The 13,291-nt window shown below is 41.3% G+C and overlaps 1 protein-coding gene across 13 annotated transcripts in view; it reads right to left on the reverse strand.

Annotated features, from left to right (window-relative positions):
• MACF1 (microtubule actin crosslinking factor 1) overlaps positions 1–13,291 on the reverse strand; it is a 231,296-nt gene that overhangs the window by 158,600 nt on the left and 59,405 nt on the right. For all 13 annotated transcript variants that reach the window (XM_047084219.1, XM_047084220.1, XM_047084212.1 and 10 more), the window contains exons 6-13: positions 3,607–3,773; positions 2,701–2,813; positions 2,494–2,600; positions 1,960–2,079; positions 1,711–1,806; positions 933–1,060; positions 751–844; positions 434–588 (exon numbers count right to left, since the gene is read on the reverse strand). In XM_047084219.1, coding sequence (XP_046940175.1) covers positions 434–588; positions 751–844; positions 933–1,060; positions 1,711–1,806; positions 1,960–2,079; positions 2,494–2,600; positions 2,701–2,813; positions 3,607–3,773 — 980 coding nt within the window. The remainder of the gene's footprint in view (positions 1–433; positions 589–750; positions 845–932; positions 1,061–1,710; positions 1,807–1,959; positions 2,080–2,493; positions 2,601–2,700; positions 2,814–3,606; positions 3,774–13,291) is intronic.

A 13,291-nucleotide genomic window follows, 5' to 3' on the forward strand; every position in this document is an offset into this window, starting at 1 on the left:
TGGATGGTACAACAGAATAAACATGGATTAGGGACCAAAAGACATGAGTCTTAGTCTTGGTCCTGTACAAACTGCGTGACCTAGGTGATGCCCATCCCCTCAATGGGTCTTAGTTTTCTCTACAAAATGATGCGTTCGATCGGCAGGAGTTCTAACCCAGATGTGGTACTGCATCCCAGTAGGTCACCCTGAAATATGTGTGGGTGTTATAAGAGGCCACAGTGATTAGGGAATCCCACAGGTACTAAGTGGGCAGGGCCTGCAATAAGGGGCAAGTGTCCTCCACCATGAGAATTTTCCTGCCCCACATACCTGTAGTATCCCCACCAAGACACGGACCTCCAAGACCCAAGTTACAAGATTCAGTGCCAGACTCTTGATCTGTGAGCCTCAGCGATAAGCAAGCCCTCTGTCTGAGCCCCGTGCTCCTCACCTAAAAGCCAGCTCTTCCAGCTGGTAGTAATTCTCATCCCGTAGGATCTGGAGGTCCACCTGCAGCTGCCTGATGAGACCCTCACATTCCTGAATGTACATGATGACATCTGACTCGCACTGTACCGGTTGTCCCGATTCCAGGTGAGCAGCGTCCTAAGACAGAAAAGGAGTAATAGGAGTGGGAGAATGCCAGTGCCCCACCCACGAGGACTGAGGGAGCCGCGTGTGAGGAAGTGACACAGCTGGATTTCTCAATCGTGAATCTGGACCATCAGTGCACAGGGTGAGAAGGGGAGAGACAACACAGACACTCACAGCCTGCAGTGTATTCTTAGCTAGTGTCAGCTTCTCTTCACAGTTCAAAGCACCATTCTGGATTTTGTTCGCAATCTGTAGCAGCAATTCCAGCCTATAATAAGATAAAAACCGTAGTCACGTGCTGGGCTCAAAGCGGCCCGGGTGGGTAACATCAGGTTGCCGTCAGGCCCTGAGCCCACCTCTCCACAGCTGGGCGAAGTGACTTCTCTCGCTCCAGCATCTCGATGATGAGCTTTCCCCATTCTTCCTCCACATCATTTGGGTGGTAACCTTGAGGCAGTTTAATCCGGCCAAACTCAATCCACACCTGAAAAATCCCAGAGACACTCTTTTAGTCCGAAAACACAGCCGTGCCCTCAGGCCCACTTTTACGTGTTCTTGACACATGGCTTCTTGCATATTTACCCAGCCATCAGCAGTTTCTCCTGTTGTCTAATAAGAGAAAAGAATGGAGTACTTAGCAGTACCTCACCTCGAGGTAAGAGCAAAGAAACCATCTCCAAAATACAGGGACTACTAGATGCTCTAAATTTTTTCATTCCTTCTACGTTTTCCATAAATCCACCTGTCCTCTTACTAACTCCCATTCTGGAAAGGCCAAACGCTCAAACCTACAGCTTCAAATTCTCTAGGAGTGAAAATATGGATGGAAGTCTCTCTCCTTTCCATCTTAGGGAGAGGATTCGCTTCCCTCTGAAAAACAGGAAAACTCATTCATAAAACTCAGTGTTTCTGAATAAATGTCATTTTTCAAAAGCCTCTTTCAAAAATACAGATGGATGATGGTACCCATTTACCATAAATTTTCAACACCAGACTAAAAGTGATGTTGATTTGTCACCCTGAGAATATTGCTATTAATGCAGGTTGGGAAGAGCATGCTGGCAATCTAACAAAGAAATAACAATCAGGCAAACCAGCAAACCCCAAGAATCAGCAAAGGGTAAGTTTCCTTACCTCTAATAATTTATATAATTCCTCAATTCTTCCTTTTTCTCTCTCCTTGGCCAGAATTTCTGTTTCTTTGAAGTGTATATATTGGTTATAAAGTGCCTACAAAATTAATATTTGGTGAATGAATGGATGCATGCAAGCAACCTGACCCACTTTGTATACCACCTCACCCCAGGAGCCAGCAGCAGCGAGCTCTGAGGCTTAATCCCAGCATTGAACTTTATAAAAGACAATTCAGGTCTGTGACTTTACCTTTAGTTCAACAGGGTTCTGGGGAAAAGATTTATCTGACATCAGTATTGTATGCTGTTTGATCCAGGGAATGAGGGAGTCCACTCGGCTTTGGTATTCTTGCCACCTGGAGTCTACTTCCTATTGCCAAAAGGTAGATATCACACACCTTCTGATTAGCGGTACACAAGACAAGCACAGGAGACAGTAGCTCAGGCCACCCCAAACCACATAAAATCCCTTTCCTCTCACTGCCTACACAGCTGCTCAGCCTAATGTGTGGAGTCCCAGTTTCAGAGCTCCTCAAGGGCTCTCAAGATGGGATTCAATTTCCTGACACTAGAATAGTCTATGCTGGATGCTACAAAATTAGCAATATCTGGACTCATTCCCAGGGACCAAAGACAATGACCATGTATAAAGATGATGTGGATTCAGTTTGCTCTGTATAAAAGTGCTCCGCATACAGTGAGTGCTTGAGAAACAAAGTCTAATCAATGCATTCCGCCCAAACATATCAAAGCCAGAAGGTGTTTTAGGAAAGTTTTCTTTTACCGTAGCACTGATCCCTTCTCCACCCTCAGGGACTTTAGGGAAGGCATCATAAATTGAAGACACGTAAGTGATCACAGACTTTTCATCTGGAGATGGCACATCCACATCTGAGAGAAAAAGGGAAAGAAATTTCTTAGAACAGAGGGAGCTGCCAGCAGAAGGACAATGAATATAAGCCAAACAAACTCAATACCAGTCCGCTCTCACCTTCTGCGTCCAGTAAGCGGGTGACCCCCAGTCTTTCTGCTACTTCGAAAGCTTGCTCCAAATTCTCACGGTTGCTTTGGATTTGTACCCTTTCCATATCTACCAGATCAGGTCTGTAAAAGTCCACCAAGGCACGTGAAAGGCCTATACATCACACAAGTTCACACAAAGCAAACCTCTTAGAAGTACCCAGAGCTGGAACACACTAATTACATTAGAGAGAAAGCAAGACGTTTAGAAAGATACTAATCCCATTTTTAATTACATGCCAGGAACCCAGTGCTCCCTCATCCTAAACCCATAACAGCAGGTTGGTTGGATTTTATGGGAAAGCCAGTATAGGGTGAAAGCTGGGATGTGTTTATGATCATTAAGAGTGCAATAATTTTAATTTTTGTCATCAAAATTCCTATCTTCCTCACTCATCTCACTCTAGCCAGCTGCTATTCCTCATCCACTCCAAGTAAGCACCCACTTCAGACCCTCTGCACTTGCTGTTTCCTCCAAGTGAAGCCCTCTGACCCTAGGAGGACTGTGTGGCTCGCTCCTTTACAGCTCTGCTCCAGCACCCTAATCAGAGAGGCCATCTCCAGCCACCCGTCCCAAGTACAACAAAGCCCATCACTCTCTACCCCTCTACTGCACTTACCACCATATAACAGAATGCATTTCTTTGTTCACTGCCTAATAAATAAACTCCATGAAAGCAAGAGCTGTTGTGGTTCTGTTCCCTGGTGTTTGTACCCAGTGCCTAGAGTAGCAGGAATTCAATACATACTCCTTTTTGAAGTGAGAAAATGAGTCAGAGTGTTGATCCTTGGTTCAGGGAAAAAGTGGCATTATAACTTATTGCAAGCAAGATGAGAAGAAGCTCCTCCAGGCACAGTGAAATCCCACTGCATTTACCTGTATCGGTGAATAAGTGCATTGAACATCTTCCCATCACTCCAGCAGGAGGAAAAGTTGGTACATTTGATCCCTGTGTAACCAGCTGTCACCTTCTGGGTCCACAGGAGAAGCTTCTCCTTGGCTGACATGTCCCCTGACTCTCCACTAATGTAGATGTCAGAGATCTGCCAAAAGATATGGCACGGGTACTTTAGCATAAATAAGAAGAAGCCTTCTAGCCTTCTCTTCTTCATGCATATGGCTCTTAGAAGAAGAGGGAGATCGAAGGCTGGTACAACTTTGAATGACAACTCTAACAGATATTCACTCTGTTTGGTAGTCAGAGATACAAATTAAAACCACGAGAGGTCATTTTTCACCTATCAAATAGGGAAAGTTTTTTGTAATGATATTAGTTAGTACTGGAGAGAATACCTAACACTGGACATTCTCACATATTGTACCAGTGAGAATACACATGCCCTAACTCCTCCAGATGAAGTTTTGAATCAAAAGTCTTAAAATACACATATACTTGGTAGGAAACCATCAGACACACACACACCAAAAAAATTTATACAAGAATGCTTACCAACATATGATAAATGTTACAGCAAAAAGCTATAGAGCTTAAGCTCTAATAAGGGATTGATTGGTTACAAATTAATAGCACATACACAGGGTGGAATTGTTTGTAGCACTATAAAAAGGTATGCTTTGGCAAATTTTAATGACAAAAGAAAATGATCACCGTATGTTATGAAAAGAAAAAGAACGCAAACAAAACAATTTAATAGCGGTTTTGTTAAAAGATATACAGAATACCTAAATATATAGTCATATGTACATACATATATATACATACATATACATGCACACAAGGTATGTGATAAATGCATATATGTACATGAGGGTAAATAAGGGTAAATACAGGAGAGAAAGACACCAAACGAATCATCACAGGTATCTCGTAAGTGGTAGCATTATAGGCAATATTTCTCTTTCCCAAATTTTGTACATCATGTACATTTTTATAAGAAGAAAACATGTTAGTTTACAAAACCCCCAAAATCCAGCACAGGAACTACTTAGAGGACAGTTTGGGAGAGAAGAAAGTGCATGCCTTTGGTTCCATGCAGACCTGGGTTTGAATCTCAACTTCAAAAACTGTAAGCTGGACCTCAGTCATAACATCTGTAAAGTGGGAATAATACCTACTACCTTTTCTCAGGATTGCTATGATAACCGAGATTATATACTACAGCACCCAGCCCAGACATAGGGCTATGCTCAACAGAGTTCTGTTTGCTCTTCCTTGTATGGATGATGGTCTTCCTCCAATTCTTACTCCCACATAACACTAAATACTATCTTGAATTACTGGCTATTATTTCATACATTTGATCTTATCTCCCCAAGACTATATAGGTTTCCTGGGGAGCCAGTACCACAGCTAACAATCAGAACTATCTAAAATTCAAGAGCAGCCCCAAGAGAGAGAGAGCTCCTCGACACAGGGCATGTTCAAGAAGAAGCGGGGATGTTGTGAAAGAAAAACTTCCAACTCTGAAACTCAGTGATCACGTTGCTTCCGTATATCACCCACTACACCTAGTGTTGTGTTAGTTATATGCTGGACATGTAACACATTTAATTAATGATTATTTAGTTTAAAAATAAAACAATAAAAATAAACAAATGTATTTTAGGGTAAGGTCTACATAGAATCCCGAGACAGGCTACTTTTTAGACAGCAAACTTACTCATTAGCGAATTCAAAACAGTCTGTAGTATAACCAAACAAGTTTGAGCTCGTATCAACAATGGTTGTCTCTCCTGGAGTGAGACTATGGATAATTTTATTCTCTTTTTACTTTTCTTTTATTCAGGCTTTAAATACTGAACATACTTTACATTTATAATGGAAGCTACAAAACAATATTTATCAATAAGAAAAAGAAAAAGCCTTTGAGTCAGAGAGACAAGCACTGGAAAGGAGGTATTTACCAGGAACATGACTTCACATAAATAAATGACCAAAGCTTCTTGCACCCCATCTTCCCTATATTTAAGATGAAACAATAACTTTATCATACAGTCATTATAAGGATTAAATAAAGCGATGTAGGTAATATGCCTAGAGAATGTGCATTTCCTTTCCATCACAATAACACACCATGCCCAGAACAACTTGGGGGCCAGGTGCTTTGGGCAGGGAAGGCACAAGCATGTCAACAGAACACCTGTCTCTTAGCTGTCTCCATCAGGTGCAGCACTGTGAATGGCGTAGCCTCCCTGGTCGTCAGTACATGGGAACAATCAACAATAAGGCACTTTCAAGTCTCTGAATACTAAATTTACAAACTCAACTCATAGCAGATAAGATTAAATCAGGTGAAGATACTCTAAAATTCAGGGGAAAAAAAACAGGGCCAAGAACTTTCATACTTTATTGAGTATACAAGAAAGCTGAAGACTCCTAAATATTACTAAGATGCCTAAGAAAGGCTATGGGAACAAAAGAGCATGGGTGGCCTTCAAGTAGTTTGGAAAAGGGAAAGCCATAAGTGCTGCCTCCAAGACAGTGATGGTGAAATGGTGGCCTAACCAGCAGATCCAGGATTCCTGTCCCCTTGACAGGTGTATTTCTACAGGAGAAATCAGGCTGCCAAACTTTGATGATGCCACCTAGTAAGATCAGCCTGCAAATCTGTCCTCTCTACCCACCGCCTCTTTGCTCTGACTCCATGTTCAGCTGACAACCTTCCATTATTATTTGCTCACGATACAGACATCCTAAAGCGACAAAATGCACAGAGTGGTCGATTCAAATACTGTACCACTTGGCAGTTATAATTCATACTGTAAATTAATTAATTTACATCAATTAATCTCTAGCCAGTATGATCACTGTGAATCAATCCTCTAGAACTCAGTCAGCAACAAGTGTACCAAAAAAAAAAAAAAAAAAAAGCAGAGTTGCAAAGCTGAGGGCCCAACAATGGATCATGGTACACAAGCTATCATCCTGTGACTGCAGTGACAACAGCTCCTCCCTGAAACCAATTCTATTCCAGTTCTCCTTACCAACACTTGGATGTGCTGATTTCAGTGGCCAGATACCACTCACCACTGACAGATCCCAGCACTTCCACTGCAGCCGCTTCAGACACAGTAAGGTAAAACACTGCCGGGAACAGGACAGGTGGAAGTGAAAAGGGATACAATTTGAATACACAAGATGAAATCTGAGTATTTGGGCTATTTATTTTTTTAAAATCCCAGTTAGTTAATGGGTATTTTATGCCTAGTACAATCAGTCAATCTCTCTGGTGGCATCCTATCACAGTATTTTTGTATATTGCACTGAAAATAGTTCATTGAACAGCTTTACTTCAGATTTCCCACACAGCTATAATGAAACAGGGAAATGTCTGGATCCCTCAGGGAAAGGAAAAATACCCTGTTTGGACTAGGGCCCTTCCTAGACTGCGCTGGATGAGAAAAATAGGATTCTCATCACAACCATCTCAGTAATTACATTGGGCTTCTGTCCATCTCTTCATGTAACGTTCATATGTGATGTACACAGTGCTGTCCTTGGGGCTATGCAGAAGCTTCTACCTTAATCTTCCAAATACAGAAACCCGGCTTCAGTGTCAGAGAGCTCTCCCCCTCATCTGGGTTTTTAAAAATGAGCCATGTAGAGAGAGAGGACAGTCTCAACACCATCCCAGAGACTATGCGTGTCTACCTGAAGTCTCTTTCAACCCATGCTTTCCGAGGCTCAATTAATTCCTTCTCTGAAGTGTATCTAGAAACTTAAGGTGTTCCTAATAATTCAGTAAGTATTTATTAAACAACATCTCATCTGTGTTTAACATTATTCCAGGCACCATGGAGAAGAACAAAAAATGTCAAACACCATTTATTCATTCTGTTATTTCTTGACAACCACCATATAATAGGAGCTGCATTTAAGTTCTTTCATCTCAAGATAAAAAAGTCAAACACCGGGGCACCTGGCTGGCTCAGTTGGTAAAACATGGGACTCTTGATCTAGGGGTTGTAAGTTTAAGCCTCACACTGGGGCGGGGGGGGGGGGTGGGTAGAGATTACTTTAAAAAAAAAACTTAAAGAAAAAAGTCAAACATCAATTGTTTATTCTATTTTTCTTGACAACCACTATGTTCTAGGAGCTGTGTTGAAGTTCTTGGTATCTGAAGACAAAAACACAACCTTGGGCCTCAAGCCCAAGCAGTTTAGCAGGGGAGACAATATGCCACACAGATCAATGCTGTGACACAGATAAGCAACTAACCTGAAGGAGCATGCTGAAGAAGCTCTCTGAGATGACATTTATGCTGAGTTTCAAGACAGAAGTAGAAGTTAGCCAGTTGAAAAGAGGGAGATAAAAAAACAGACATGCTTGCCTTGAAAGAATTTAGGTGGCAGACTCCCTATCTGGCTAAAATAAAGCTACCCCATATAAGGTACTCCCCAATTTTTCCAAATGACAACAGATGGATGGAAGAGAGGAAGGGAGAAAGGGAAGATTTGTGGTCCTCTTGCATATATAAACTTCTGGAAATTTTTTTAGATATATACACTTATTTATTTATTTATTTATTTATTTATTTTAATTTTTAATGTTTATTTTTGAGAGAGAGACAGAGACAGAGTGTGAGTGAAGGAGGGGCAGAGAGAGAGGGAGACACAGAATCTGAAGCAGGGTCCAGGCTCTGAGGTGTCAGCACCAAGCCCGAGGCAGGGCTCGAACTCACGAACCGCGAGATCATGACCTGAGCCAAAGTCAGACGCTTAACCAACTGAGCCACCCAGGTGCCCCTATACACATATTTAAAATTAAGTAATATATCTAATGCATTAATTTAGAATTAATGCCACTTGCTGTGATGAACACCGGGAAGTTGTATGGAAGTGTTGAATCACTATTGTCCACGTGAAATATTACAATGTATGTTAACTAACTGGAATTTAAATAAAAACTTTTTAAAAATTAGAATGCTTTTTCTACTTTTCCATTTCATAAAACCATGTTATCAAACCTCTTCACATGCATCTTTAACATCAATGTCTTTTTCATCAATAAAGCTACTTTAACTAAAAAAAAAAAACAACTAAAGCTATTTTTTGAGTGAATATTCTAGAAAACTTCACCTACATTTCTTATTAAAATTTCTGAGACACAACAGCACTTTTTTGAATCCATGTTGTCACTGGAAATTCTATCCCCAGCCACAAGAATCCAGTTGCATAACATTGGATTAGGTTTTTTTTTTTTCATTTATTTATTCTATTGGTATTTACTTATGGTTTCCATAATGTGAACACTTGCTGTGTTTTTTATAAGTGATGTGAGTGATTTTTTTAAAGTTTTTAATGTGATTAAGACTTATACACAATTACATCCAACACTTCAAATTAGGAGGTTTATAGTCTGTAAAACAATAGTCTGTAATGAAAGCCTTCTTAAGTTTTTGGTCTTTTTTGGTTAACCAATTATGTCAGTTGATCCCTATAAAAGTTGATTATCGACTAAACTAGCAGATGGTGACACAAATTCATTCATCCTATTTCATGAGCTGTATTTTCAGTGGGGGCCCAATAACAAGAAAAACTTGACAAAGAGAATCCCTCTTTTCTGAAGGCTAATTTCTGGAGGGAAACAAAAATCTTACCATCTATGTAGCCATATGTGGGGGACGGGAGGGTCACATGAAAAAGTTATGCTGAAGGCCCCAAAGAAGCAACTGTAACATAGTAAATAGTAATATCCAATACAGGGGCTCAGCAGAATGAAAATTCATCTGGGTTAGAGGGATTAAAAATCATACTTAAAGAAGTGTGATTTAAACTCATCCTTGAAGAATGTTATCGAAGGGACAGGGAGAAGAAAAGAATTCTAGGTAGAAGGTAGATGCCAACAAAGACTGGAAGCTGAAATAAGCTGAAACTGGAAAAGATGGTTAAGGGGTTGACCTGGTAAGATAGGTAGATTTGGGGGACCTAGGTGGTTCAGTTGATTAAGCATCTGACTCTTGGTTTTAGCTCAGATCATGATCTCACGGTTCGTGGGTTCAAGCCCCACATCTGGCTCTGTGCTGACAGTGTGGAGCCTGCTTGGGATTCTCTCTCTTCCTCTCTCTCGATGGCCCTACCCTACTCATATGCTCTCACGTGTGTGCTCTCTCTCTCAAACTAAATAAATAAACTTAAAAAAAAAAAAAGGTACGTTCAAATGGAAAATTGACACGAGAGAAAGTCAGATAGATTATGGAGGGTTAGAATATCAGACTGAGGAGTTTGGACTTTGTAAGTCTATATAAGTCTCAGAGAACAGGACTGGATGTAGGGAGCAAACAGATACTTGATTCTCATGTCCTGAAGTTCCTAGCAGACCTCATTCCACTACAGAGACAGCATCGGACTGAAAACTTCCATCCAAGAAGCAGGTGAGGGCATAGTGTGGTTGTTCACTACAGATGCCTGGCTGGTTACAGGGATCTAATTGCAGCTGTGTTTATTACCAGCACCTGAGTTAGGCAACAGTCATGGGGTGCACCTTTCAGCATTCAAATTCAGGGTCTAAACCCTAGGTCATAAAATATGCGCATCCTTCAATTCTACTAAATGCTGGTAAACTGCTCTCCAAACAGTAGTTCCACTTTATACTTTCACGCACGAAGAGATTTTTTTCCATCACTCTACATCTTCATCTATACTTGGTATTTTCAGACTTTTTATTTTCTGATGGGTATAAAATACTATCTTGTTTTGATATGTATATCGTTGGTTACTACTAGTGACAGAGACGTGTATGAGGCATCTGGGTTTCCTTTTTAGTGAATTGTTTATTCCTGGGTTTTCCCCTATTTTTCTACTAGGGTGTTTACCTTTTTGTTTATTTGTAGGGATTCTTTAAATACTACTACTAATAACTAGCATTTATTGTGCTTCACTGTATTAATTCATAAAATTCTCACAACGACACTACAAAGTATATACTACTGTTATCCTCAACTTACAAATAAGGAAATTATATCGCAGAGAAGTTAAGTAACTTGCCCCAAGGTTCACTGCTGGTAGGTAGTAGAGCTGGAATTCAAATTCAGACATCTGGCTCCACACTCCTAACCACCTTACTTATACTACATTTCATAGATTCTGAATATTAATCCTTTTTCAGAATATGCATTATGCAACCATTACCATTATTTTTCTTAACTTACCATTTGAAATGGAAAGTTTCAAATACATGCACAAAGAAACTGAACAGTCTAGTGAACTCCTATGTACCCATCACCCACTTTCCACCATTTCAACTCACAGCTAATCTTATTTCATCTACACTCAACCCACTTCATGCTCCCCTGATATTATGAAGCAAACCCACACACATGGCATTTCTTCCATAAATACTTCAGTGAGTAGCTCTAAAACATGAGGACTCTTTTTTTATTATTATCATTTTTAAGTAATCTCTACACCCAACGTGGGGCTTGAACTTACAACCCTGAGATCAGAAGTCACATGCTCTAATGACTGAGGCAGCCAGGTGTCCCTAAATCATAAGGACTCTTTTTAACATAACCATACCACCACTGTTACACCTAAAAATTCATGATTCTTTTTTTTTTAATTTTTTTAAAATGTGTATTTATTTTTGAGAGAGAGGGAGAAAGAGCATGAGCAGGGGAGGGGTAGAGAGAGGGAGACACAGAACCTAAAGCAGGTACCAGGCTCTCAGTTGTCAGCACAGAGCCAGATGTGGGGCTTGAACTCATGAACCATGAGTTCATGACCTGAGCTGAAGTCGACGCTTAACCGACTGAGCCCCCCAGGCGCCCCTCATGATGATTCTTTGTAACAATTATTTAGGGAGGGGGTAGAGAGAGAGAGACAAAGGGAGAATCCCAAGCAGGCTCCACGCCCAGCACAGAACCCAACTCAGAGCTCCATCTCACCACCATGAGGTCATGACCTGAGGCAAAATCAAGAGTCAGATGCTCAACCGACTGAGTCACCTGGGCGCCCGTAGTAATAAATTTTTGAAAAAGAAAAAAGTCCTTTCTTAACCAAAGCTCCTTTCTTAAAAAGAAAAAAAAAATTTTTTTAGTGTTTTATTTATTTTTTTTTTTAATTTTTTTTTCAACGTTTATTTATTTTTGGGACAGAGAGAGACAGAGCATGAACGGGGGAGGGGCAGAGAGAGAGGGAGACACAGAATCGGAAACAGGCTCCAGGCTCTGAGCCATCAGCCCAGAGCCTGACGCGGGGCTCGAACTCCCGGACCGCGAGATCGTGACCTGGCTGAAGTCGGACGCTTAACCGACTGCGCCACCCAGGCGCCCCAATGTTTTGTTTATTTTTGAGACAGAGAGAGACAGAGCATGAGCAGGGGAGGGGCAGAGAGAGAGAGAGAGACACAGAATCCGAAGCAGGCTCCAGGCTCTGAGCTGTCAGCACAGAGCCCGACAGGGGACTCAAACTCACAAACCGTGAGATCATGACCTGAGCCAAAGTCAGAGGCTTAACCAACTGAGCCACCCAGGCGCCCCAACCAAAGCTCCTTTCTTAACTGTGATTTTAACTGCTACATTCGTCTAATAGGATCATCTGGTTAATTTTTCTTTCTCCTCGCCAATATTAGTAAAACAATTCCCTATAATTAAAGAGGAGACATGGGAAAGGGATACTTGTAAACTGAAAAGGCTGAGCCCAGAAAATAATATACCAACCAATTTCCTCATCATTTCTAGCCCACAGTGTTACCTTACTATCACTCAAAATTGTATGGACTCTAAGGGTTCATGGCAAGGACACTGGTATACAGCCATGTTCTTCATTCAACAGAACCCACTAACAGTGTGGACAGGAGACTGGCATGGGAGCCAAGACAGGGAGGAGGAAGGGATTGTCAGTAATTTTCCTTGTTCCAGTAAGCCAGGTATTCTGGATACTGATGGCAGCTGGCAGTAGGGAGTCCTCCTGAGAGAAGGCTTGTGCCTGACACTGCGACCCAGCTCCAAATCCCAGTCCACTTATCATTCTGAAAACTGAAAACCATTTTTGTTAGCTGGTCCCTATCATCCCATTTCTGTGTTAACTATTTCCTGACAAGGGAAGTATCAACTATAACAGGTGAACAGTAAAGTAGACCATTTGTCTTCTATTATCTAAACCCCACACTTGGGGCACCTGAGTGGCTCAGTCGGTTAAGCATCTGACTTCAGTTCAGGTCACGATCTCATGGTTCGTGAGCTCAAGCTCCACATTCTCTCTCCCTTCCTCTCTCACTCTCTCTGTATCTCATGGGATTCTCTCTCTCCCTCTCTCTCATAAATAAATAAAATTTCAAAAAACAACAAAATAAACCCCACACTTGGCAAGAATCAGAGTCAGTTCCCATTTCTCTCTATCCCTAAAAGAAATAAAACCCACTGCGAAGTTTGTGTCCAGCCACAGCAAACCCAACCCTGGCCCCATGTCCATCAATACACCTTGGGCAATCAACAGGAGAGACGATAAAGCCTAAGTTATGCCAAGGACAGGCAGCACTCCAGAACTTGAACTGTTTCCTGAGGAGGGTTACTACTCTAACATATTAGAAACAAAAGAAGCACCAAAAAGCAAACAAAAAAATCAAGTCTGTGGAACTGCCAGCTGTCTCCTCTTTAGG

The sequence above is a fragment of the Lynx rufus genome, unplaced genomic scaffold, assembly GCF_022079265.1.
Source record: "Lynx rufus isolate CCGP_SWC_20201006 ecotype Redwood Valley unplaced genomic scaffold, mLynRuf1.p SCAF_2, whole genome shotgun sequence".
Classification (NCBI taxonomy): domain Eukaryota; kingdom Metazoa; phylum Chordata; class Mammalia; order Carnivora; family Felidae; genus Lynx; species Lynx rufus.